At 44.8% G+C, this 27,534-nt stretch overlaps 1 protein-coding gene across 6 annotated transcripts in view; it reads right to left on the bottom strand.

The window, feature by feature from the left end:
* The window catches only part of LOC106896420 (A-kinase anchor protein 2), a 277,094-nt gene that overhangs the window by 224,719 nt on the left and 24,841 nt on the right, over nt 1-27,534 (bottom strand). For 5 of the 6 annotated variants that reach the window (XM_014956401.1, XM_014956403.1, XM_014956405.1 and 2 more), the window contains exon 2: nt 4,271-4,351. In XM_014956401.1, coding sequence (XP_014811887.1) covers nt 4,271-4,351 — 81 coding nt within the window. The remainder of the gene's footprint in view (nt 1-4,270; nt 4,352-27,534) is intronic. The other variant, XM_014956402.1, reaches the window with a different exon arrangement.

The raw sequence follows: 27,534 nt of genomic DNA, 5'->3' as shown, positions 1-27,534 counted from the left end.
AGGACTCAGCACCTGGCCTTGTTGAACCTTACACTGTTGGCTTTGGCGCATCAATCCAGCCTGTGCAGATCCATCTGTAGAGCCTTCCTACCCTTAAGAAGGTCAACACTCCCACACAACTTGGAGGTGTCTGCAAACGTGCTGAGAGTGCACTTGATCCCCACATCCAGATCATTGATAAAGATATTAAAGAGAACTGGCCACAGCACTGACCCCTGGGGAACACCACTTGCAACTGTCCTCCAATTCACCACCACTCTCTGGGGCCAGTCATCCAGCCAGTTTTTAACCCAGAGAAGAGTATGCCGTTCCGAGCCATAAGCAGACAATATCTCCAGGAGAATGGTCTGGGAAACACAGAATCACAGAATCTTCTAGGTTGGAAGGGACCTTAAAGATCATCTTGTCCAACCCTCAACCTAACTGACAAAAATAGACACCCACACAACAAACAAGGAGCATCATCACTAAACCATACCTCCCAGCACTACATCAACCCGTCTTTTGAACACCTCCAGGGATGGTGCCTCAACCACTTCCCTGGGCAGCCCATTCCAATGCCTGATAACCCTTTCAGTGAAAAAATTTTTCCTAATATCCAGCCTGAACCTACCCTGGCGCAACTTGAGGCCATTTCCTCTTGTCCTGTCGCCTGTGACTTGAGAAAAGAGACCGACCCCCACCTCGCTACACCCTCCTTTCAGGTAGTTGTAGAGAGCAATAAGGTCTCCCCTCAGCCTCCTCTTCTCCAGGCTGAATAACCCCAGCTCCCTCAGCCTCTCCTCATAAGACTTATTCTCCAGACCCCTCACCATCTTTGTCGCCCTTCTCTGGACCCACTCCAGCACCTCAATGTCTTTTTTATGGTAGGGGGCCCAAAACTGGACACAGTACTCGAGGTGAGGCCTCACCAGTGCCGAGTACAGGGGGACAATCACCTCTCGGGCTCTACTCGCCACGCTGTTCTTGATACAGGCCAGGATGCTGTTGGCCTTCTTGGCCACCTGGGCACACTGCTGGCTCATGTTCAGCCGACAGTCGACCAACACCCCCAGGTCCTTTTCTGCCAGGCAGCTCCAGCCACTCTGCCCCCAGCCTGTAGCGCTGCCTGGGGTTGTTGTGACCGAAGTGCAGGACTTGGCACTTGGCCTTGTTGAAGGCCTTACTAAAGGCTAGGTAAACAACATCCACAGCCTTTCCCTCATCCACTCACTGAGTCATAGAAAGAGATTAGGTTTGTCAAGCAGGATCTGCCTTTCATAAACCCATGCTGACTGGACCTGGTGACCTGGTTGTCCTGTATGTGCCATGTGGTAGTGCTCAAGATGATCTGCTTCACAACATTCCCTGGCACCACGGTCAGACTGACAGGCCTGTAGGTTCCCCAGATCCTCCTTCCAGACCTTTTTGTAGATGGGCATCACATTTGCTAACGTTCAGTCAACTGGTACTTCTTCAGTTAGCCAGGACTGTTAATAAATGATGGTAAGTGGCTTGATGAGCACATCCACCATCTCCCTCAGTAGGTGGATCCCATCCAGCCATATAGATTTGTGTGTGTCTAAGTAGCAGATAACTAGCCCTTTCCCCTTGGATTACGGGGGCTTCATTCTGCTCCCTGTCCCTGTCTTCTAGCTCAGGAGGCTGGGTACTCAGGAAACAACTGGTCTTACTACTAAAGATGGAGGCAAAGACAGCATTAAGTACCTCAACCTTTTCCTCATTCTTTGTCGTTATGTTAGCCCCTGCAACCCATAGGTCCATTTATCTCCGGCTGTGTGAGCCAAACTGGGCAGCCATATCAGACTGGGGGACGATGTTCATTGGAGACCTGGAGCCCCTGGCTTGCAGAGGCTCAGAGGAAGCTGGGTGAAGTGAGGAAGAGCCTTAGGGAGGTGGGGAAGGGATACACAGCTATTCAAAGGAACCAAGCAGCCTGGCAGGCCAAATACCATTTTTAGTCAGTACCCCACTAAGCAACAAACAACCAGAACACTGAACAAAGCATTAAAAGAAAATGCAGTTTGTTTGGTCTGTTTCCACAGAGAAAGGGAAATACCCTCAGCCAGTGACTCTATTTTCTGATTTTGTTTTGTTTGGGTTTGGGTTTTTTTTGGGTTTTTTTTGAGCCTGGGGAATGGCTGCACTCTCTCTGTTTAGCAAGGGCCTAGCAGCAATGAGGATGAACTTTGCGATCCCAGATAGACCTCTGCTGTCACCTCAGACAATTCTTTGGTGGTACAGTGAGGTGGGACAGGCAGCTTCTGGAGCAGCAGTCACTGTGACGACTCCACCACAAGCACCATACCTCTCCTCTGGTAACAAGGAATGCCACTGAATGGAGAGCAACAGAGAGGTAAAGAAGCTCCTGTCGTATCTTGATGCTCATCCTCACACCCAGGTTTACAGACTTTAAGTCTGGCTGTGCTTTTAGCTGAGAAAGAAAGCTGCCATTTTAGATTTCTGTGCCCTGGTCTCCTCTCAGCTTCCTGTGTGATTACTGCTATGGCTTCAGGCTGTGAGCTAAATAATAAAGGAAAATAGTTCATTTTCATGTGTGTCTCTCCAGAAATCCGTGCAGCAAGACTGAACCTCCACTAGTGGCAATCAGCATGGCAGGGCTGAACTCGGTTTCACCTGTTTACACCAGCCGAGGGGCTGACTCCACTGCACCACCTTGAAAGATCTTACTTTTCCCTTTGGATGATGATAAAATTCAGTTTAGCAACAATTGCATCAAAATAAATCAGGTGAAGTAGAAAATTGCCAGAATTGGCTTTCCAAAAGGCTCTGCTGAGAGAATTTCACGCAAAAGCGTAATTCAGTTAGCTTGGAAACAGTTAACATGATAAAGGAAGTCCTCAGCTTTGCAGCAAAAAGGAAAAAAAAACAAGCATCATGAAGGCAGTGGAAAGGCATCTCACTGCCCTGCTGCATCACCCTACGGTCGTCAGAAGAAATTCTCCCTTGCCTGTAGTCAATGACAGCCTGAACGAAATGGCAACTCCTGTTGCCCCACAGAAATGCAATCACATCATTGACTGATAACACCAAAGACAACGTGTGACATTCACAGATTTATGGTGAACCTTACGGAGCGTTTGTGTAGGCTGCAATCAGTTACTCGGGTTTAGCTGCATTATGTTTACCAGAAAATGAGGAATCGCTTACAGAACATGACGGCAGGGGCTTGGACAGGCAAGAGAAGGGACCTGTCTGTAGCATAACTTGAAGTCTGGTCTTCAAGTGCATGCGTGGGCAGAGAAGATATTCTGCGCACCATCTGCCCACGCAGGTGCACTGCTCACACACACACACACGTACTAGTGCACAAGCAACCTAAATATCTTATTTTTAAAAACACAGCCCAGCTCGTTCGCTGCAAGGACAAACTGTCCAGTCCTGATCGTCTTTCTCAGATACTGTAATCACTGAAATTCCTCAGGCTCCCCTACCGAACTAATCTAATGGGATTTGACCCACAAACGCGCACCGGTTACAAAAAAGATCACACGTACATTTTTTCCCTTTCTCTTTGCTATGCACAAATGTAAAGACAAACTCTGCTACCGACAGGGAGGATAAATGATAGAAATAACCAGGATGGCTTTCAAATGGTGCTGCCTGCAGCTGTCATGGAGTCCAAGAGGGACTGGGGCTGCTCGGCACCCTGTTACGTATCAAGGTGCCTCTCCATGTAGGCATGCACATATGCATCAACACCCTCCCTGTATGTGCATACGTGCCCTTTTTATTATGCCACGTACAGCTAATAACTTCATCCTACAATTAAAGCTTTACACACACACACACACACGCATGCTAACTGACACCCCCCTCTGCAACACACACACACACACACACACACACACACACAAAACCCCTAATGACAGGCACCAGAAAAATCCAAGGCAGCTCTGCAGGCAGAAAGTGCTCGCTGAAGCCATGCAGTGCACACCCAATCCACAGCGATTGGTGTCTTATCATTATGTATAATAAATAACGGTGCTTAATAATCACAGCACTGCCGCGCTGCCGGCGCTCACACCCTCCCGACTCCATGCTCCTGAGCAGCTCCTGCAACATGGTCCTGGGCATGAAACACCCGGCATGAAAAGCAGGCAGGACACGATCACTGCAAGAGATAGGCTCCGGCAGTGAAAGCTGCTTCATGTCGGAGTGGGCTCTTCCCGGCTTTCAGACATGTGATCTGCATGTCTAATAATGAGCAGATTTAGTCAATCCATCATTTCTGGCATCAGTCCCTTACCTTGAAATGCTGCAGCTGAAGTATCTGGTCCTCAAGCTGTTGTCTCTTGCCTTCTATTTCTGTCTGCCTTTTCCTTTTCTCCTTGGAAAAATAATTTGAGAGGGGGGGAGAGAGGAGAGAGAGAGAGAGAGAGAGAGAAATATCTCGTTAGAGAAACGGAGGCTTTAAGGGTAGCGGATTCGTAAGAGCATGTAAGCAGTCAAACGCATCTGTACAGATGTCACCAGTCCCATTTCACCTGCTCCTCTGCCTGCTGGTATGCAAACAGCAGCGTCCTGGGAAGACGCCAGCCCCAGACTAGCCGGTGGCTCGCCAGCAGGAGAAATTCTCCTCGCTCGCTCCCGGCTGCCGGAGCAGCAACAGAGTGCACAGTCCCAGAGGAGGGGAGAAAACAGGCATAACAGCTGAGAGGGAAGTTAAAGGGACAAAGATGTGCTTTTGCATCTGAGACGCCGGGCCGGAACCCACGGATGGCGTGGTGCAATGGTGTGACAGTGAGGCGGCACGAAAGCGGTGAGTGGGTGGCATCACGGAGGAGAGGGAGCCGGGTTGCAGACTCTGTTTGTCCCCGGTGAGGTTGGTGGTAAAGGCTGTCCCCAGGCTCGGTGGGGAGAAGGTGTTTCAGCCAGAATGCACGGGATTTACCCGCAAAGCAAATGGGATGGGTAACCCTCAGCAGATGCCAGCAGCTGGCCCCTACGGGCTCCCAGGAGCTGGGCTGACCAAGAGGTGTCAAGGACAGCACGGTCATTTCCACAGCTGGGGCTTTTCATGGTCATGTTCGTGGACATGGCCACTCGTCCGTGCCCAGGCTGCTCCCTTCAGCAGACTCTCGCAGGTGTTCCAAGAGGAGAACACCCTGCTTTTCACCCCTGCAACACCTTCATCTTATGAAGGATCAACTATTTGCCTTTTGTCAGTCTTCTGCACCTTGTGGGGAGCGATTCCCACCACCCAACCCCAGCCCAGACCAGGTTCCCTCTCCTGGAGGTCTCTTTCTGTGTAGATTTTGCAGCCAAGACAGAAATACTAAGTGGTAAGTAGAGGCAGTCAAATAAACATACAGCCTCAGTTTTTATTGGAACATTGTAGTGACAGGACAAGGATTTTAAATTGGAAGAGGGGAGGTTTAGATTAGATACTAGAAAGAAATTCTTTACTATGAGGGTGGTGAGGCACTGGAACAGGTTGTCCAGAGATGTGGATCCCCCATCCCTGGAGGTGTTCAAGGCCAGGCTGGATGGGGCTTTGAGCAACCCGGTCTGGTGGGAGGTGTCCCTGCCCATGGCAGGGGGTTGGAACTCCATGATCTTTGAGGTCCCTTCCAACTCCAACCATTCTATGATTCTATGATTTTTTATTCCCTACTTGTGAAAGCGTGTTTTTGTTATTTAAATATTTCAGTGGGTGTAAGGTTGGGCTTGAAGACATTTGAGAATTCCGTATGTCCCCAAAGTAATTTTTCTGTCTCATCTCTAGGTGCACTGCTGATGCTTTAGGAATTCTATGCTTTCCAGGGATTTCAAACCTTCATGACTCATCCTCAAGGGACATATGATAAAATGCTGCCTATGAAGAAATTAATTGTGTTTATATTGGACCTCAAACCAGGGCATTTTGGGTGAAAGCACTACATTTACAAGAACAGCAGATTTTTTTTTATTATTTTTTTTTTAATGCCAGGCTCACTCAAAACAAAGCAAAACATGGAGGTAGGTAACTGTCTGGACCACTCCTGATGAAGTGTGAGACGTCAGAACAGTGATGGGAGGACTGGAGTAATGAACCCAGAAGAGGCAAAGTAGTCAAATAATGCATATGTCAAGCAGTTCTGTAATACACGGCACACTCCTACATGATGATTGTTTGTGCATATCTACATCTACACACACACACACTCCCCATTGTCTGAAGTATGTAAGAATATTACCGCTGATAAAAAATATTCTGCTGAAGTTGTTTCGGAACAGCAAAATTGGCTTTTTGGATAAGTAAAATGTCGCAAATGGTGCCTGTCTTCAGCTGAAAACTTGACATCTCACTGCTCTGTGCACGCGGGAGATAGTTTGCATTTGTGCACACACAAGCATATAAAATTTAGGCATGCACCTTTAAAAATCCTTCCTTATATAAAATTGATAGTCTGTGGATCATCCCTCCTATCACTCCTCCAATCCCCATCCCCCCTTTACATTTTTGAATGGAACAGGAGATTGGGTGGCTCAGGGGTTAGAAAAACCCAACGCTGTTCAGGGATCTCTCTTTTTTCATTTTTTAGGGATCTCATTTTCTTCATTCTGCGATATTAACAGTATACTTTGGAGACTGAAAAGCAGAATTTGTTATTTGCTATTCCCTCAAATAGCTGGTCAGCCATGGGCTGGAATAAAGTAGTTCTAAAAGCCGTTTCAGTTAATGGCCTAATATTCCCAGCATAAAGATAATTCTGCCCTATTTGAGCCAGGCTGGCCAGATGACAGAATGTTTGGATTTCACATATGTGGGCATTAACACCCCACATCTGACACTTCATAGGCCAGCATAAGGCACCCAAATCTTCACAGTTAGCTGACCTACATTTTTATGTGTGTATACTCATACATATGTTTTTTTATATATATATGAACTCACAAAAACCTTCTCGCTAAAGCACATGATGGAAATCATCACAGTACCTCCTCTGGCTGGTTGTGTCATGCTGTATAATAGATGTGACAAGACAGCCTTATAAAACATAGATGGAAACTTCTTTTCTTTGTGAGAAAGGAAAAGCACTTAGAGTATTTTCCCTGTAGGCAGCAACACAGTAGGCACTAAAATACTTGAACTACTTACTAACTAGTGGGCTTCTGTGGAGTTAAATTGGAATATTGCTCACGTTTCCATATCACTGGCTTTCAGTCAGCCTAGCTGAATCCCTTTGCCCTCTGAATTTGTACCACAGCTATGGCTGAGGAGTACAACAGCAAAAGTATTTTTTTTTTCTCTGAAGATTGCGTGAATTGCAGTGTTGGTAATTAGTTATCAAGATGTTTCACCGTCAGGTCACTAAATCATTTTTAATTTCATTTTCTCCCAGTCACTGAAGATTGTGACTATATGTGTTCCTGATTTATATCGGTGTGTTCTGAAAAAATGTGGACTGCCTGACAAAAATCCTACCAAAACCAGCATGTCAAGCAATCATCTACATTCAGTAGATGAAATGGGTAAAATCCTAAAGCAGGACTTTACCAAAACCACTGGGATGTAAAGCACATGCTTACACCTGAGCATTTATTAAGGCACTTTGCTAAGTTGAAGCCAATAAATGTTCCTCATTACTCTGTTTATCTACTTATCTTTACATAAATAAAGATAAAAAAATTGCCTCCAAGAAGTAACCCCCAAGAGCATCCCTGATCTCCTCACCCAGGCAAGGATGGAGGGAGCTCAAGCCATAGGGGGAAGGCAAAAGCCAGGAGGGTGTTTGGGTATATAAAGGATGACTGGATTTTGTACAGTCCCTGCACCTTTTGAGGGGGGTAGTGAAAACTGTTGGCTGGGGTGTCAAACACAAACACACCCAGTTTCTTGAAGCTATTGTGTGGACACCAAGTGGTAGCTTGTTTTGGTTTGTTTTGTTTTGTTTTTCAAGAAGTGAAGGGATTTTACAAACTAGGTTGAAAAGAGGTGGAGAAAACAGTCACTGAATCCAGTTTTACTGTGAATGTGGTAGGTTTAAAAGAAAATATTTGTACCTATCTGAGGTGCACTCCTTTTGTAAAAATACAGGTACTCATCACCGTTAGAAAATGGTAGGGGAATACATTTGGGAGTTACACTCAGGACACTAAATATTTGGGATATTCATGAGTTAAATAAGATTTAAACCTTACATCCCTCCCTTCACCAAAAATACTAGAAAAATGGGAAACTGAAAGTACTTGATTTTTTCACTCACAGACACAAATGATGGGAAAAGAACATAGGTCAAATGGCAGGGTTACTCACATCCTGAAATCTCTTCAATGAAAAATGAGATTTGCACTCAGGCATTCACATGTGGATGTGCAACATGGGAACCATAAATTTATTTCCTTTACCAAGACACTTGCTTTTGGAAAGGAGTCAATTGCTTCTTAGCGCTAAAGGGGGCCAGTGCCACTTTTCTATTGCTAAAAACCAAATATATCAGATACTCGGTGAGATCCCATCCACTTGAAAGAGAGAGAGGTGTCGGGAGAACAAACTGGAGATCTGTAAAATCATGGGTGGGGGCATGGGGACAGCCTGTGGGCATCTACTGCTCATTCTGTCTTCCCCTGTAAGAGAAAAAAGGGGCATCAAGTGAAACTGTATGGGGTAGGTTTGAAGCCGAGGGAATGTTCTGCTGTGGAAATCACTGTCTCAGGATGCTGTGGGTGCAAGAAGGTGATGGGGGTGCCAGGGGAGCCTGGGAACAGTTAGGGAGAAGAAATGCTGTGAGAGTTACTACACAAACTGGAATTACATCTGGTGCAGGAAATCCCTAAATGTCAGGCATTTTTGAGGGTCTTTGCTAAGTTTTTGAATACTTGTCCTTCTCTCATGCTCATCCCAACACCACTAATTTTTTTCATTCACCAGAGAAAGGGTGAAGGCTTTTTGGCTGAATTGTGTGTTACATTTGATCAAAATAACCCATAGCTTAATATCAGATTTGTCAAACAGTTCCAGTCAAAAGAAACCCAAACAACCACAAACCAGCAACAACAGCAACGAAAACCCCAAACCCAAAGCAAACATGTGACCTTGAAAAAAACAAGTTATACCAAAATGTTTCTCTGTGACACTGCAGTCATGGAACACTTTAATTTTCCATTACAAAATCATTTTTGCTCCTGTTTAGAAATCTGCCTGCACGGTGTGGGAAGTGATACAGAGATTATTCAGCTCTCAGAGTCATAACTGTCTGCGGAGAAACATACACCTCTAAAGCCATGTAAATCCTTGGGGCAGTAAGCCTTGGTAAAGACCTTTGCTCCTCTTGCACTGGCAGAAGCACCTGATTTCTTTGGTTTAAAGCCAGCTCAGACATGTGCAGAAAGCACTCCATGGAGCAGCACAGAAACTAAACGCTATTTGATTGACCTCACTGGGAAAACACATGCCCAAACCCGATGGCAGGTTAAGTCTTATGGTGCAGGTACCCAGAAGAACATGGTGGGAAAAAAAACATAAATCCCCAACTCAACATAAAAACCCGATGGGGATCTTGTGACCCCGGAGGAGGTGGATAGCACAGCACTGTTGGCTTCATCCTGCACGCCAAGCAAGTGTCCAGCCCACCATGGAACCGCGGATGGAAGAGAGAGAGAGATCCTGCCTGTCATGCCAACCCAAAAATGGCACAGGTGGAAGAAAATTATAGTCTGCCACAAAGCAAGGAAAAAATTTAAAAAGAATTGCCTTCAAAGAATCACGCGAATTTCTTCAGCAAGACATTATTTTCCCCGCTCTGCGCAGTTGGCAGATATTATTCCCTGTTTATTTAAAGATCACAGATTTTTAGGGCAGCAAGTAAGGAAACAAACAAGCAAAAGAGCTGCTGACACCTCATTTTTCTGTTGCTGGTTCAGGGACATTCAGAACTCTGGGGGAAAAGGAGCATCTGGTTTCTGCTAACAATTCCAACCTGCAGTTAGCATAATTCCAAGAAATCACTCCTCATGGAAACGGAAACTTTCACCACGGTGGTAGTTTACATGACCATCTTCACTGTGGTGACTTCACATCTCTCAACGCTGTAATCAAATCTGTAATTTTTTTTTCCTCTTTTGTGGTCCAGCAGTAATGGTTCAAGGAAAGCAAATCTGAAGAAAGACAGGAGGCTAATTTTCTCCATCCCCCCTTTTTTTTCATTTTTTTTTTTTTTTTTTTTCCCCCACCCAATTTATTACTCTCTGGTCAATTCTTTTATCTTCCTTTTGAGTTTGAAGAGTGGGAAACTCTCCTGACAGCAACCATCCCTACCAGTTGCAATGATGTAGCCCAGTACTGGCAGCACTCTGCAAAATGCAGTTCTAGACATTTTCTGCTGTTGTAAATGGCGCACAATAGAAATCACAGCACCAGAAGAGGCAGGGTGCAGAACTGAACCAGAGACACCGTTACAGCAGAATAAACACGCCTGAAAGGTTGGTGGCAGGATGCCTGCTCCTTTTGGATCATCAATGCCCACTTTCATTACTTGTTGCCAGTAAAAGAAGGTGGAGCCCATCATCCTGCCAAGTGTATCGAACTAGATCAACATATGCACTGGCACGACTCTGCTGGGTGAAAATCTCCTTGTTATGGGTAGACACACAGCCTCTGTAATTGCAGGCTGGAGGCTTGATGGGTCTCCTGTTTTGAGCACTGGGGAAGATGTGCTGTTTCAGATTGTGGGAAATGACTCCTCCTGCAGCTCCTCTCCTACCCTGCTCCCAGCAGAACCACACTCTGTGCTTGTCCGTTTCTAAGATCTGCTTTTCTCTGCGCTTACACCATCAACAACACATAGATGTGAGCTATTGGCTTTGCTCCCTTAGGCATTTTCCTGCAAGACTGGCTCTGCCCCAGTCCCCTGAAACCTGTGGTCGCCAGGCTAAGCCTTGTTTCACTTAAAACATGAGTCAGGGACTATTTCCCTGCATCTATATACTGGAATCCAGCTTCTGAACTAACGAAAACAGCACTCTGTGCTCCTATGTAGTATTTAAAAAAACACCATCCTTTCCCAGTGCAGGAAACTTATTACCTAAAGCACAGATTCATGACTGCAAATGTCTTAATTCCAGAGGACCTTGGTGGCTCACTTTACTGGCCCTTCTCCATACCTGAAGAAAGCAAATGTTATGTTGTGGAGTTCTAGGTGGGATGCAGGGAAGAATGAATACAAGATGCTGCTGTAATGCTTTCCCTGTATCTCCATATACCCACATACCTCATGACAAAGCCATGGCCATTTCTGTCACTTCAAGCAACAAGCAGATGGGTTATTTAGGAATGAACAGCAGGGGTTCCCCATTGCACAGGTGCAGCAGATCAATGCCTGAGGGGAGCAGGTGAAACCCACCCAAAAGGTAAGCTCCCTTCCTTGTGCTTGCTTTTTCCATGGTTGCATGCACACGAGAGATCAAAGACAAGGTGAACAGTTAACGATCAGGTGTGTGTTCACTCCTCTCTTATGAAACTGGTTTAAACTGGAGATTGCTGTCACAAGGCTTGATTCCCATTGAATAAACAGCTTGCCACCGTGTGCAGGAAACATCTTGGCATGTTGATTTTGGACACAGAATGGACTTAATTCACAGAGGCAGACCCTGGTGAGGGAGTAAGTAGAAGAGCCTGGAAGTTATGGAAACGCTTTGTTTCTCATATATTGAACAGGTTCCTGTGAAGAGGAAGGAAAAATCGCTCGCAGAGAGCTGAGCCCTCAGGATGAAGAAATAAAACGCCCTCATGCCAGAAATACGCTGGCTTTCATTGCATCATTGAACCCTCTTTCTCCAGCAGTGAGTATCAGAGAAGTAATTTGCTTATGTACAACAACAGGGTGGTTTGAGAGACATAAGGAGATACAGCTCCCTGTAGCCAACTTAAGTGCTCCTGGTAAAATAGCAAATGTTTCTGCTCTGTAGCCCCCTTTCTTTCTGATTTTGTCACTTGCATGCAGAGTAACAGTTCTTGCTCAGATGGGGGAAAAACACACTCCCAAAAGTTATGCCTTATGTTATGCCTACAAGTATCTCAAGGGCGGGCTGAGGGAGGAGGGAACCAGACCCTTTTCAGTAGTTGCCAGTGAGAGGACAAGGGGCAATGGGCACAAGTTGGAACAAAAAGGGTTCCACTTGAATATGAGGAAGAACTTTTTCACAGTGAGGGTGATGCAGCCCTGGAACAGGCTGCCCAGGGAGGTTGTGGAGTCCCCTTCTTTGGAGATTTTCAAGGCCTGCCTGGATGCAGTCCTGAGTAACATGCTCTGACAAGCTCTGGGTGGTCCTGCTTTGGCAGGGGAGTTGGACTAGATGATCTCTATGGTCCCTTCCAACTCTAAAAAATTAAGTGAAATTCAGTGAAAATTAATTTTGTCCATTTCATCTAACACTTAGGCTACCCTTGCACAGTGTCAAAGGATGGGTCCCTCTCGTGCTGACCTGCTAATGCAGATAGAGAAGTTCTGCATCCACAAATGCATTGCCCACAGCTCAGACTTCACGTAAGAGAACTGCAACATTCATCCTGGTTGTTAGGGACACCAAAGGAGGACTTCATCCACGCGGAGCTTCTGAATATGAAGATTTCACAACTTCCACAATGTCATACAGTTTCCCACTGCCAATGTCATACCTGAGATTACTCAGGACAAAGCTGTCCAAAAGGAGAAAGGATCCTCTCTGGTGAAGACAACAGTATGCTAAAGGGTTGCAGCAAAAACTTCAGCTGCCCTGCACACTTATAATTATAGCTCTCTGGTCACCGAATGCAACCACCACGATGCACACAGACAATGACCGCTTAATTAAAATCACCATGCATCTCAAACAACAAATAAAGAATGGCACTGCTCCCAGAACAACAGCTCTTAATGAAAAGTGATGAACGCGGGAAGGAATTTCCTTTTGAAAAACTCCCTCATTAGAATTTTGAAAGGGGACAGAATGGAAAAATATCTCATTGAGATGATGAAGTGAATTTAAGATAAAACATGGTTCCCCTGATATCCCATGAGGAAATTCGCACTTTGATGGATCTGTCATCCCCATTTTGATGCAGCCAAGGTTTTATCTGCAATATTCTCCTTTCACTGAGTGCTACAGAGTCACTGGGAGCAGTCTTTCAGGTTTAACGTAACCCATGTGCATTTCTGACTGGGCCACAACCGTAACAAGTCCTTCTTTCCTCCGAAGTCTGAACTGGAACTGCACATAGGCTGAAACCCACAGATGCTGCTCCTCTTGGGTCACTGACAGGAATAAAACCACATTTTCCTATGCATTTACAATTTGATTAAGGGTGTCAGGCTCTTAAATGGCTGCTGAGAGGTGACCCGAGGCATTGGAGTTTGAGTCTCTTTTTCTGGGAGATGTTACAGTGAATCAAACAGATGTCCTATGAATGCCAGATTCCCACCACTTATTAACGCCACATCAGCTTTTCTTCCCAAACTTCCAAGTTTCCACACTAAACCTGAAAATGGGTAAGACCTTAGGACTACCTGAGTCCTGTAGTGACTTTCTCTGATGTGTCAACTATTTCTGGGAAGTACTGAAAAGACTGTGCAGAATACACTGTTAGTGTAAATCACGAAATAGACAGATTTATCCATTATTCTGAATAATCCTTAATACCAGTCATAAATGACAGCCAGCTGAACTTCATTACCTAGTGTCTGCTACAGCTGACCTCCAAAATCACGTGTATAGCTTGCTAGCACTGACCTTGTTCTACTGCAGCCTGAGCTAGATGGAAAATTCAGTGTCTTCATCTCACAAATCAATTTTCTTCCTATAAGTAAGGTGGTATTTTCTAGATAATGTTGCATAGAACAAATTCTGAAGCTTCTTCTATTTTCCCTAGAAAACCAGCAAAATTCTGAAATAAGTTACTTTTAATAAACAATTTTTTTTCCTGCATTTTCCTTAAAATTATATTTTGGTTAAAGAATGTTAAGCAAGCTTTAATCTAAGCTTCCATTCATAAAATTATACAACAAGGAGTTTTCTTTAGGCTGAGTAGACCATTTGCAGAAAACCAGTTCATTAACTTTCCCTACTCTCATGTTGCCAATAATTGGCCTTGGTTTAAATCCATGCTGTTCAATGTACAACATCCAACATCCTTCCACTGCTTGTTGCTGAAAAGAAGACAGGATTTGGTCAGTATGGGCTTAATCACATTTCCACAGCTTCAGTGAAAAGTGCATGTGTCTTTGTTTTTATGCTCAAACCCTATACACTCCTTAAATATCTCTTCATGCTGCCAAGCAGGATGTTGTAAAGCTTGGGGAAACATCTCTGATTGCAGCAAGATGCTGAATGTGCATAGAAACACCAATACAGGGCTGATCTTGACCTAGAAAGCAGGTGCATAACAATATGACAACCATTAAGGAATTTCTAACTCTCGCATTAAGAAATGAAAAATAAATCACAAAGTTTTGAAGTCAAGGCATCCAAGCTGAAGCTGTGATACCTTATGCTGGTTTCCCCCTAAGCAAGTGCCTGGTGAGGGGTTCTCTATGTGTTATTTTTCACTTGGTGAGAATTTAAATCAGGATCACCAAAGCTGTGATTTCAGCAGAATTTGTTTTTCCTCTTTATTCAGTTTAATTGCACATATGACAGATATCTCCACTTCCAGAAACTTAAACTTCCCCAGGACACAACATATTAAGTGGGAAGAAGAAATTGGATTTTCTGCAGTGGAAAAGGAACAAGCTAGTCTGGCTGGTCAGCACAGAGCAATGGCCAGGACCCATAGGGACGACACCAGCACTAATTCTGGTACTTGAATCACCTCCAGCTTTTTGCTTGTTATTCTCAAAGTAATGGTAGAAAAGACCCGAATGAAGGAATTAATACATAGAGCTGGGCTTTGTCTTTTAATCCCTATGGTCTGGCTGGATTAGCCAATTATTTCAGAGTCTCAGTGCCCCACATCAAAACGTTTTTTACAGAGGCTCCATCCCTTTGCCTGTGAGCCTGGCAGCTTGCTGGCTGACACGGGGGCTGTCGGTGGTGGCACCATGCTGGCACCATGCTGGCATGGCACCATGCTGGATGTCCCAGTGTCACAGGGCTGTGCTCAGCTGCAGAACTCTACAGGGCTGCTCTGCTGCTGAAAAAAACCTCCTTATCATTTCCGAGATAAAGTTATTAGCTCAAAACCCTTTCTTTAAGCTTTTGTCTAACGTTGCTTGTGAGCTAAGGATACTCACACCGTCTGATGCTCAGGGATCAGCTGGCACAAGTTGCAGTTTCTGGTGTGTTTGTTGAGGTCTAACTTCTGCATCCAGGAAGGGAAAGTCTGCCTTGGTTTACTTTGAGAAGAAAGAGGGAGACAAACTTCCCTGCAAGTACAGGGGGAGGCAACTGGGAGACCTGCTACCTTCCAGCTCTTAGCATCCTCTCAAACTGGTGATGCTGAGCCCTGGAGCGTGATGGAGCTGCTGGACATGCCATCTCTGCCTCTTCTCCAGTTCATCTGGGGAATCACATTACTCCAAGATGAGACCGTAGAGAGACCAGAGCCCACAAAAGTTGAACGTGATCGTGACTGGGAGGGTGGATACATCTATCTGCTTGGCAAAAAAGCATGCTCAGTGTGTGACCTAGGAATGCTAAAAATCCTACCCAGCCTTGGCCTTGGCATCTTGCCTATGGAGCACATAAAAGAATTGGCTTCATCTCCAACCAGCTTACTTCTGGAAAGCTTATTTAATCTGACAGGTGTGGGATCACATGCCTCAACGCTGGACCTTAGCAGTATGCGAGAGGTATTGCTGCTATGTCATTCCTTTAGGTCAGGCATCCCAACGCCTTCTGGGTGAACAGGAACAGTTGGGACATTACGCTACGGATTGTGTAAGCAATTCATCTGCCAGCCTTCTCCCTGCACCATCAAAGGCAGAGACCAGATTGGTCCCAGCAACACAAACAGCTCCTCCAGCAGCTTCTCACCACCAGCGTGTGGCCTTAGGTAAAGAGGAACAGGTAAGCACACAAAGCCTGCAACATGTGGCCATTTGGGTCTCCATGGACAGGTTAGCTACAGGTCCTCAAAAGCAGGGTGGTCATGGCTGCAGGTGACAGTGGCTTTGGGAAAGATGCAGAGGACTGCACAGTGTGAGCATGCTGCACTGGTGGGAGAGACCAGGGGCTGTGCAACAAGAACACAGCCTGGATCTGACTGCTTTGAGTCCACAACATGGACCCTTTTATAGGTGGGAAAATTTCTGCTGTGCCATCCAAGGTTCCCTCCCTTCAGAAAACTGCCTGCCCTTCTCTGTGATTTGCATCCCTGCTGTGAGGTATGTCTGGGAATTCACAGCTTCAAGGTCACCTCAGCAACCCACACAGCTGCTGCGTGGCTTGTGCGGATTCGTCTGTGTGTGGGGGTTGGAACAACAAAGCCTGTAGGGTCTGGATGAATTTCACACTTAGCTGACACACCTGGCAGGTTTATAAAGCTGTGAACCACTTGAACGGCTTATCAAACAGCAAAGTGTGAGTGAAAATCACCCAAACATGCAGATACCAGAGGAAGCTTCAGGGATGTGGGTTGATTCCTGCCTCTTCCTTCCCCCCTTCCTGTAGTCACAGTGCTGTGGACTCTTCTCCTGAACCCCAACAAGATGGCACATGGGTACAGTTGAACTGCTCCTGCGCAACTCATCTGTCCTTGCCTGGGTCCCCTGGAGACCCCTGCGCAAAGGAGGTCTTACTATTTAATAACCTCAAACTTTGAAATAACTCCTCTCCTCCTTCCATTGGGCATTTCTCTCCATTTTGCTCTTCTGGTAGCTTGAAAATTCATCTCTGCAGCAATCCTTCCCAGGAAGCTGAAGGAGGGAGAGGATACAACTACAGGTAGGTCCCCCCCCCAAAGTCATATTCTTTCCTGCTCCTATCATTACTCCATCCTGATATACAGGACACACTATTTTGCACCCCTGATCTTCCTCAGAGAAGGTCAGATCCTTCTCTGAGGCTGTCCCAGGAGGTTTGTCACCCTTCCTCAGGCTTTATCTTCTTAAGATGGGTAGCCCAGTCACCTTCAAGGATCTAGACAACATAAAGTCTGTGAATAGTCATCATCTGCTTCTGTCTTCAACCTGTTGCTCTGCACATCCCTGTAGGAGTCCCTGGTGAAGGATCTGTTTTCATTCAGGTCTGTGTGAAATGTATATTTGTGAATGTACTCTATTTCACAGAATCACAGAATGACAGAATGAATACAGATTTCTTTGTACTCAGCTCCTGGATTAAGGTGCAAAATACAGCTTGTGGGCAGGTTGTGATATTTTATATGGCTTGTACATTCCTATTTCCTGCAGGAGCTTGTAGAAGAAGTGGAGGTCTGATCTCCTAAGTTGGCTGCATTTTCAAGGCCATAGTGCAGCAGAGAAGCAGGCTCTGAGGAGCCAACCCCACTGCCTCTCCCTGTAGCCTCCCTTTGGCCTGAAAGTCATCCACAAGGGAGATCGCTGACCTTTTGAATGGAAAGACCTTAAGAAACTTGCTTAAAAGCCAAAAGATGCTGAAGGATGAGAAGAGAGACAGAAAGCACCAGGTAAATTAAAGCACCTGCCACATACCCTACTGTAATGTCACTTTTTCACTGAATCCCACATGGTATTTGCTCCACACTTGTGCCAACCTAAATCAACCACTATTGTGTGCGCTCCCTGCACTTAACATCACAGTAATAAATTTGAGGAGTTAAAAGCTATCTTGCTCCATAAACCACATTTAATGTGATCTGCCCTCGGTGGCCAGGTTGCTCCACAGTTCCTGAGACAATGCTGGCTTTGCCCTAGCAGAACTGACTCAGCCAATTTACGGAGCAGAGATATGTCATTTCTGGACACATTACTGGCAAACCTCCTCAGAGATACATATTACCTTGGTACAGTGCTCATATTGTCTCTCTTTTCAGCTAGAGGTGCAGGAAAAAGGACACAGGTAGAGGGACAACAACAGCTCCCTACCTACAAAATGGGGGACATTTGTCAGACTAAGGTGAGAATCAAAACTAATATTTTTATTTGTTTCAAACTAGGCTAAAACCAGCTTTACTGAGAAACACCAAGCGTTTTTCCATCTCTTCACGTTTTCAAGAAAACTGCTGACTTTCCATTGAACTACTTACATCTTCCACGCAAAGCTAATTACAGTTTGATGGCTGTGTTGCTACCTGAAAAGCTGGATCATTGCAGAGCCCGAGGGGGACACAATTACGGGCTTGGCCATGACACTGCATGCAGCCAACTCATATGTCTTTGCAGGGACCTGCAGGAGAGGCTGTAAAGCAAACACCCACAGTCCACTAAGAAAACATGTACCCAATGCTTTTCCAGGGATGACAGGAGAGTCTAGAAAGAGAGCTGGGAATTTATTTCCAGATACAGAAGAGGGGAGGAAAAACCCCCTCCTCTGGGCATTGGTACTTGTGTGATATGTAATTCAGTTATCCCTCACAATGAAGGAATCTGAGGGAGGTTTTTCACAGAGGTCTGAATGTAGTGGAGCACTCGTCCTGCATAGGCAGGAGGTGCTGAGCTCTGTACAAAAGCCAGTTCCCACCACTCAGGTCAGTGTCACACTTTGCTGCAAGGCCCCACACAGGAGGGGACCAAGTAGTTGAAACGAGGAGAGGACTTAGGGGCCTCAGTAAGGTCAGGTTAGAAACATGTTTTATTTTCTGCTCATAGAGAATTTGGCAAACCAGGCCTGGGCTCTGAATAGCGGGACATGTGTTAAAATATTCACTTTTCATAAGGTCATTTAAAAGAGGAAAGTACCTCCATCCTTGATCACTCCTGCCACTCACTCCTGTTTCTTCAGTGGCCTCTGTGGATCTCTAAATCCACGGCAGAGACAGCACTATCCATGTTACCTTGACTGGGCTTCCAGCTGCTCCACTGACAAAGATAGAAAACTTTATTTAGTCTGCAAGCCCCTGCATGGCAGAGACAGTCTCTCTGCTCCATATTTGCACAAAATATAACACAAAGAGATACTAGTTCCCGCCTGGGGTTCTTATGTTATGACAGCAACAGTCTCGCAGCCAGACCTAACCACTGTGCACAAGAGTTCAGTGCAAACTCAATGGATTCCCAAATCCTGAGCCTAGATGGGTCATAACCCAGCATTTTGTGAATTTTTGTGGCTCGGATTCTTGGACAAGTATCTTGCATAGATGTAGCATTGTGTTCCTCCAGGAAGAAACAACCAAAATGTACCTGAGCTTTTCCTCCTGTCCCATTTCAGTATGCGAGTACAAGCACAGTAGGAGCTCAAGGAAGGGCACATAGTGTTTGCCATTAAGCCACATCATATTCAGCAGTGATGGACACTGATGGAATCAGGATGTTTTCTAACTATCAGGGGAAAAGACTCCTGAGGTTGTGTCTCATAACAAAAGGGAGAACTGATTTTCCACAAAGACTTGCTCAGGATTTATAGCTTGTTTATGTAATTCAAGCTTTTTTCTCTTGAAGGACACTAGTTTGACACCCTATCAAACTCTAATAGTATAACTGTTAAGAAAACAGTAGTGCTTTAAGTATATCATCACTGGGGTTTTCGCATGGCTTCACCCATTGTCTTTAATATGAACAGAATGAGGTCACTGTTTGCACATCTGCAGCTCACGCTCTTCCAGTGCACCACAATAAACTTTACAGACTACATCACTGCTTGGGCAAGCATCCCCCATCCTCCTGTATCACTGAAATCGTCTGCAATCCACTTTTGACAAGGGTCAGCTTGCTTGCAAAATTGCTCCTCTGTGCAGCCCCAAGAGTAGATTTTTCCCTGTCTGTAGACTACAGCCACAGCAACTAAAATGCTAAAAATGACAAGTTGTAAGAGTAGCTACATACCACAAGGAAAAGAGGGCACAGCACTGAGCTCTTACAGCAAGCTGAGTTTCGCTTCACAGAGTATGCACACTGCCCCTGGAATCAGACCACAGCAAGGTGGCTAGTAGTGAGGCTACTGAATTGCAAGCTTCTGCCCCCAAAATGCTGGGAGTTTCCTAGGTTTCCCTCCACTCAAGCAACGACCTACAGAAGTGCTCCAGCAAGAAGACAGGTCATGACCTGGTCACTGCCAAGCCAGTTGCTCTGCGAGGTGGATGATGCAGGCTGAAGGCCAGGTGCTGTTGATCAGTTCAAGGCACTCTGTCTGTGCTCCCCACAGTCCCCTGAAAATCTAATGTGCCAAATCCCCTGTTGCCAGGAGGGATGGGGAAAGCGGGGTCTCCCTTTTTGCCCCAGACAGCCTACAACTGCTTACGAGGTGGGCTCTCACGTGCATGGATGGGGGACAGGGTGTGCTGTTAACAAACACTAATACCACAAGCTCTTTCATAATATTTATGTCTGGATATTTATGGCAAAAATGCTGGGTTCCACTAGAAGATAAACTGTTTCATCTGCAGGTGTCCACACTTTCTCAGTCTGTGCTCTGTGGGAAGAAAAAGACCTGACCTCTTGCCACCCTCCAAAAAACCCATACTCAAACGTTCTTCCATCTAGCTTTTGCTAGTGAAAAAAAGACCCAAATCATCACATTCCCCTGACTAGTGTTATGTAGGGCAAAACACAATTTGTAATTTAGGCTAGTTACTAAACATGAAAACTACCTGAAATGAGAGCCTGGAGAGAGCAAGAGTTTTGAGTTAGTTTTTGCCAGGTGGTAGAAGAGCTGTAAGCATCACAATATCTAGGAGCTCCTTCTGGCAATACCTCTACACAAAATATGTCCCATGCTCCTGCTCTGTTAAAAAAAAAAAAAAAAAAAAAAAAAAAAAGATTAAAAAAAAATAAGCAATTACTGGCTTCTAAGCTAGAGGTGTCCTGAACTGCACATTTGCAAGATGGTGCTACCAACACATTTGTACAAGAACATTTATGTAGTTAGGAATAAAAACAAATATTTCACAGGATAAGATACATGATCTAAACTTAGAATAGTTCATTTTTAAAAACAAAGAAATAGGAACCGAATTCTCTTACTTCATGGCCAGAGCCAAGATGACTATCATTGATAAGATAGAAAGGGCATTCAGTGCCGATCTAAAATTTTTCTGCTATAAAATCAGAAAGAAAATATTTCTTGTCCTTTACTACTTTCAAAATACATGGAATGAACACTACAGGAAACCTCTGTTCTTTTAAAAAAAAAAAAAAAAAAAAAAAAAGAGTGACTTAAATAAATCTCTTCCTGCTCACTCTTGTGGTGAGCAAAAGCACTCAAAAGAACCACTGTGAAACAGTGCAGTTTTGTGAAAAGAGGGAAAAAAAAAATACAAACGACAGAATAGAAGTTACACATCATAGAATGAATATTTTCAACTGAAGTTTAGGAAAACAGTGCTGTTCCATAAGATACCTTTAGGCCCCAGATCTTCTCTGCTCTGTGCTATAGTAAGCATCAGCTCAGCAACAGTACTGAAAAGAGAAAGAGTTTTCCCAAAACATTTCTTTGGGTCTAAGCAATCCTGCACAACCACCCACATTCCTTTATATGGAAGGACCTCTTCCTCCAGAATATGTTAAACATGGTTCTCATGATGATCAGAGGGCTGGAGCAGCTCTCCTGTGAGAACAGGCTGAGAGACTTGGGGTTGTTCAGCCTGGAGAAGAGAAGGCTCCAGGGAGACCTTACAGCAGCCTACCAGTACCTGAAGGGGGATACAGGAGAGATGGGGAGGGACTCTTTATGAGGGAATGTAGCAATAGGATGAGGGGTAATGGTTTTAAACTGAAAGAGGGGAGATTTAGATTAGATATCAGGAAGAAATTTTACTCTGAGGGTGGTGAGGCCCTGGAACAGGTTGCCCAGAAAAGTGTGGATGCCCCATCCCTGGAAGTGTTCAAGGCCAGGCCGGATGGGGCTTTGAGCAACCTGGTCTGGTGGGAGGTGTCCCTGCCCATGGCAGGGGGGTTGGAACTCAGTGATCTTTAAGGTCCATTCCAACTCTAACCATTCTATGATTCTACGATTCATGGTCCTTGCTAGTGAAATAAAGGCAATTATTTGGCATAACTCTGAAATGCACACAGTCAGTTAATAATTTGACTATAGCAACTACGCAAAATAGTTACAGGCAGCAGGATCTTCATTGCCATCCACAGAATATATAGTTCACTCCCCATAATCTACATTTTTTCTTCAGGAGCTTCTAGTTTCATGGCAGAAAGCCAAGGGAGACTCCAAGCAATGCAACACATCACTTGGTTAGAACTGGTTTCTTTTCCTCCTTCTTACAGCATGAATTACAGGAGATTGTTCTGGCATGGTGGCTGGCAGCAACAGCTGGACCCCATGTCATCCCTGGAGCAGGAGTATATCCCATAGCACAACTGGTCATTTAGCTTTAGATGATACCTTGCTGGGCTGTGGTGACACTGAAGGTAAGGGAAAGCTCTTGAGGGGTCTCAACTATTTTACACAAGCTGTTTGTACCTTGAGAAGTTGGACAAGGTGAGAAGACCCTCTGGGAACCATGCTGAACTCCTTTCATCACAGAGCAGCATGGCTGCAGGGAAATACCCTGAGGTATCAACAGTGCAGAAAATTTGAGCTCCAAAGGGGAATCACTGGGAGCATTTGAGCTCCTAAAATAATATCCTTAAAATAAATTCTAATTCCTGGAGCCATGATTTTTTTTCTGTTCTGCCTTTGGAGCTGCACAATGCTACGCTGTTCCTTGCAGATAAGATTGTGTTTCATCCTTAACAAATATAATACATGAATGAAAGCAACAAGGATAATTTCTCCCAAGTCCCTCCCCACATTATTATTCTTTAGGAGCCAATGTAGTTAAGTAGGTTGGAATATAAAATGATGATCCATAGAGTCTGCTTCCTGCTGTTGGTTTAGCACTTCTACTATTTTTAGCACTCTTCTGAGAACTGGAAATATGTTTTGATAAAGATACCATCTTCTAGGCAGGGACACAAATAGTGAATCAGTCTATTCATATTAATGTCACGAGAATCATCACATTTGAGCCAGCGCAGGGCAAAGTTCTCTGCAATGCGTGTTTTCTGTTTGCTACCAACAATTTATTCTGTTTGTGTGAGGCAATCAAGGGATCGGGCTAGACTCTGAGGCCGTGCGTATCCACACTTCAATTCCATTGCCAGGGTTTATGCCCCAGGTCTGTACTTTACTGGAAGATGGCTGTTTGTTTTCCTGTAGCTAACTATGGTCAGAGCTGCGTAGTCTATAGATCATGCGGCTCACATTCCTCCTGGAAGGCATTTTGTGAGCTGCAATTTTCAGAAGCAAACTTGAAGACTGATGCAGAATTTCCATGGGCAAAAAATCCTGGTCCAGCTCTGCTCAGCACAATAGATGCTTATTTTGTATTAGTCTTTTGTGTTCAAAGACCTTCAAGTTTTGGAAACCATAAGATGGGGGATAAAAGCACTTTCAAGAGCAGACGTCTGTAGAGACACAAAAAACTGGCAAATACACTTGGGTTACAAACACCTATTTTATGGCTCACATCTCAAAATAACATTTTTCCTGAACCTACCCCTCCTTCTAGGCTTCAGACATCACCCTACCCTTAGAAAACTTATGAAAAGAAGAAAAAGTCCCATGGTCAAACACACATTGCCCTTGAAGAAGAGCATGTAAGAAGAGCAAATGAAGAAATGACCAAGATATAGCAAATTTCAGAGCACCTGTCAATTTTCCCAATGGCCCAAACTACAACCCCGTTACTTAGACTGAAATTCCTTTAGTCCTTTTTTGGTATTTTTCTGAGTAATGCAACTCAGAGCAATGGTTCATGTGTAGCTTGAAGTTTACTACTTCACTTTCCCTTACCTGAATAACGTCTTGCCTGGTTTGTTTGGTTTTGGTTTTGTTTTTGGTTTGTTTTGTTTTTTTTTTCCCCAGCTGTATCAGCTGGTCCAATAAACTTTGCCTGTTTTATTCTGACATGTGGATGTATGTGTATGTGTTCCTGAGCAGATATGTAGAAGTTGCCAGAAAAGTCCTTCTGCTAAATTATGGAACTACTGACCCCCTATAACACACTGCAGTATCAGTTTTTTTTGTTTTTTGTTTTTTTTTTTCCTTTTTCATATGAGCAGAATCACTCTCTGACAATCTGCTTTAAATGTTAAGAAAAATTACCAACAGTCTGCAAGATAAGACAGCTGTGTTGACTTCTGAGTACACACCTTTGTTCAGAGACCACCAAATTGGAACCAAACAGAGCCAAGAACTGAACTCCAATTTGCAAATGGGCCTGTGCTCATCGTGCTTAAAATAACAACAAAAAAATGACCTCCCAAAAATTCCAGGCTTTCACTTTTTTTGATCATGTATTTTCAGTATAGCCCCACTTTGGCTTAGAAATGCCATGCATTAGTGTTCCTTGGGGACACTGAAGTACCCTATGGCATTCTTTATGGGCCACTGGATGGCACTAGCTTCCAAAATATCACTGCCAGCCCAGCATTTGTTCGGCCAAGAAAAAAACCTTGGCTCCCAAAAAACCATGCAAACCAGCAGCCCCTGGCAGCCTGCAACACAACTTCCATCTCTGCCAAAATTGCACAGGTCAGAGAAAAAGTGACATAAACCACAGCAAAATATATCACTTTGTTGTTTACCATAGCTGCACACCAGGAATTTGGGCTGCACCAAGTCTTTTTGGGGGACTTGTGGCCATAATGCTGTACTTGAAAAGAAGAAATGGATTAATTCTGCTATCTGTTGGATGGGTGCAACTCCCTGTGCATTGGGTTAGGTATGTCACCATCTTCTTTTGATCCATATGTTAGAAATGGTCCACCTGCTCCTGCTATATTAGTACTTTCATCAAACCCTATGTTTTTTTAGTAAGCAAAGATGACATTGGAACGTGGGGGAAATTATGCTGGGCTAAAGGGAGAAAAGTAGCCTGCTGCTGCTACCCATGCTCCAAATAGTGTTGATGGAGGTGCTCACAGTGCTTTCTCAATAGCATTTGAAGAATCAGGCTCTATACTGTCGTTTCAGTATCTTGCCCTAGAAGAGGTACTTGTTGTCTGACTCAGATTTGTCCTTGATTTAGGGATAAAATAGGAAATAGGGATTTTATTTTTATTTTTTTTTACTGCAACACTGGAGATACCCTTGAGATGCTAGAAGTGTGACACCTCTGTGATCAAACACAACATCTCTAGGTTGCTGGTGGAAATTATTTTAAATGTGGAGTCTTCAGAGGAGTCATGGCTGGCTGGCAAACCCACTTCAGTACGTCAACAGATCAGGGCCTCTGCCAAGTGCTTAAAGCTCTGGGAGAAATCCATTATTTCCAATGAAACTGCAGCCAGGGCAGCAACACGCCACCCTTTTGTACCCACTCAACAGGGGTCATTCTTCATTTTGCTTAATATGACAAATAGGGAAAGCTGCCTTACATTCAACATTCTCAGGATAGATGCTAAGTCCCAGTGAATGGCACATTTCAAAGTGTGAACCTGTCTTTCAGCAACTACTTTGCCTGTAAAGAGCCAAAAAGTAGGAGGAGAAGGAGAAGGAAGGAAGGGTGAAAGAAAAGATGGCAAATAACAGTTGAAGCAGACAAAAGGGCTCTGTTTCTGAGTGCAAATGAAGCACAGCTGGTTTACAGCTGCACTGTATTCCCCTAGAAGGTAGGGAGCTGGGGAAATGCAGTAATGCTTTCGTTACCATCAGGATGGTACAACAGACTGGATGGACTGAATGGCCCTTTTTTCCGATGCCCGTAAAAATGATAATAAAAACCCCATTAGTCCCCTGCAGCCTTGTGGGTCCCGAGACAGGCTGTCACGCGGAAGATGGTAGGCAGGCTGCTGCTGTGCCCTCAAGGGATGCACAGGCACAAGGCTTGGAGAAACATCCCAAAACCTGATTTTTGAGGGCTGACCAGGCGCATTTCAGACAGGGATTTGGAAGCAAAAATGAAGATATTAAAGCCTGCTGCAAAGCAGGCTGGAACTAGTGGCAAGCTTCCCCTGGACTTTGGAGGGCTTGAGCCCAGTCTTCCTGTCATTTTCTTAAGCTCATGACAGCTAAGCCCGGCTCTCTACTTTTTTTCATCTCCACCTCCTCCCCTTCCCACCTGAGGAATAATTGCATGAGCCTCCTGAAGGCTGCACACCAATTTCATCCTCACCCTTCTCTCTCCCTCTCTTCTCTTGGCCCACACATTCGTGTCAATGCCTCTGTTTGTCATTTCCTCCTTCCTATAATTATAATCAGAATTCGCTGGGATAAGATGTAGTGATTATGTGTTCAAAAGCTTTTAACAACAAGTACCCTGCTGCTTGTCTGCCCCACTTAAGGAAGCTCTTGCGCATTTGTGTGAGTCCCTCTGGCCTCCCTGAGGTAGGTGTCTAGCTGCTGCTCGAAACGGGGCCACGGTCTATAAATTGCAGTGGCACCAAACCCTCAAGCAAGCTCCCTGCGCATGTGTTTTGTTGTCTGAGATGACAGATGAAAAACAGTAATATTTATTGAACAGTAACTACTCCTGAGACACAAAAATCATTGCCACTGCAACAGAAGCAGCAGAAGATTTTCAACTTTTGCATCAGGATGAAGTCTGGATGCTCCTCCTTTGAGCTCTTTAGCCTTTAGCACTATTCCTGATGTGATAGAGTAGTCTCTCTCTAACTGGGCTCACTGAAGACAAATTCTACCAGCTATAAAAAGCTTCAAAAAGTGCAGCTATGCAACCCAAGCATGTAATTTTTTTTCCCACCAGGAGTACATCACGAGCCACTCCGAGCGCGGATGTCAACAGCCCCTCTGTTGCACTCCTCCCAGAAGACTCAAAGCTGGGAAAAGTCAAAAGCACCAGCTTCCTCCTTCTGAAGTTGTGCAAGAGCCTTTGAGGTTTTGCTATTAGCGGCCTCCTTCTGCAAACTGTTTATTCCAAGGAACGTTCATCCCCCACGTTAAGGTCAACCAGGGGTTTCCTTAAGGCAGCTGAGCCATTGCTGTCTCTGCTGGGAGACGCAACTCCGGGATCGCTGTCATGGGCATGTGCTGGAGACGTGGCACAAACCCAATGTCTAATGCAGAGCTTTGTAGTGCCAAGGGAAGCTCGTGTTTGACTCCAAAGATAAACAACTGCTTTCTGATAATTTCCACAGGCGGGGTAGCCATCTCTATGCCCCACTGAGCTCGTTAGGGAAATATTTGGTTTATCTTCCAACAGGAAGAAGTTACACACGTACTAGTAAGTTACATGCTTAAAAGATGAACTCAAGGGCTTTTTCCTCTGTGCCTTTCACGTCGTTGTTGCTGTGTGTACAGCACAATACGCAATAGCAAAAGTTTGCAGGTAGACCTTGTGATTTCCACTACAGGCAGGCCTGGACGCTTCCTTGAAAACAGACCGTTTAAACTGAATTAATTGCTTCTGGAATAATAATAAAAACCATTTATTTTCAGTTGCTTCACAAATGAAAACATGTAATGAGATTTCTGTAACTTAGTTTCTTTGTGGCTAGGTATTTAACTGGCACAGAGCTGGAG

Source organism: Calidris pugnax, unplaced genomic scaffold (genome assembly GCF_001431845.1).
Source record: "Calidris pugnax isolate Ruff unplaced genomic scaffold, ASM143184v1 scaffold262, whole genome shotgun sequence".
Lineage (NCBI taxonomy): Eukaryota > Metazoa > Chordata > Aves > Charadriiformes > Scolopacidae > Calidris > Calidris pugnax.
This window is presented reverse-complemented; position numbering and strand designations above follow the sequence as displayed.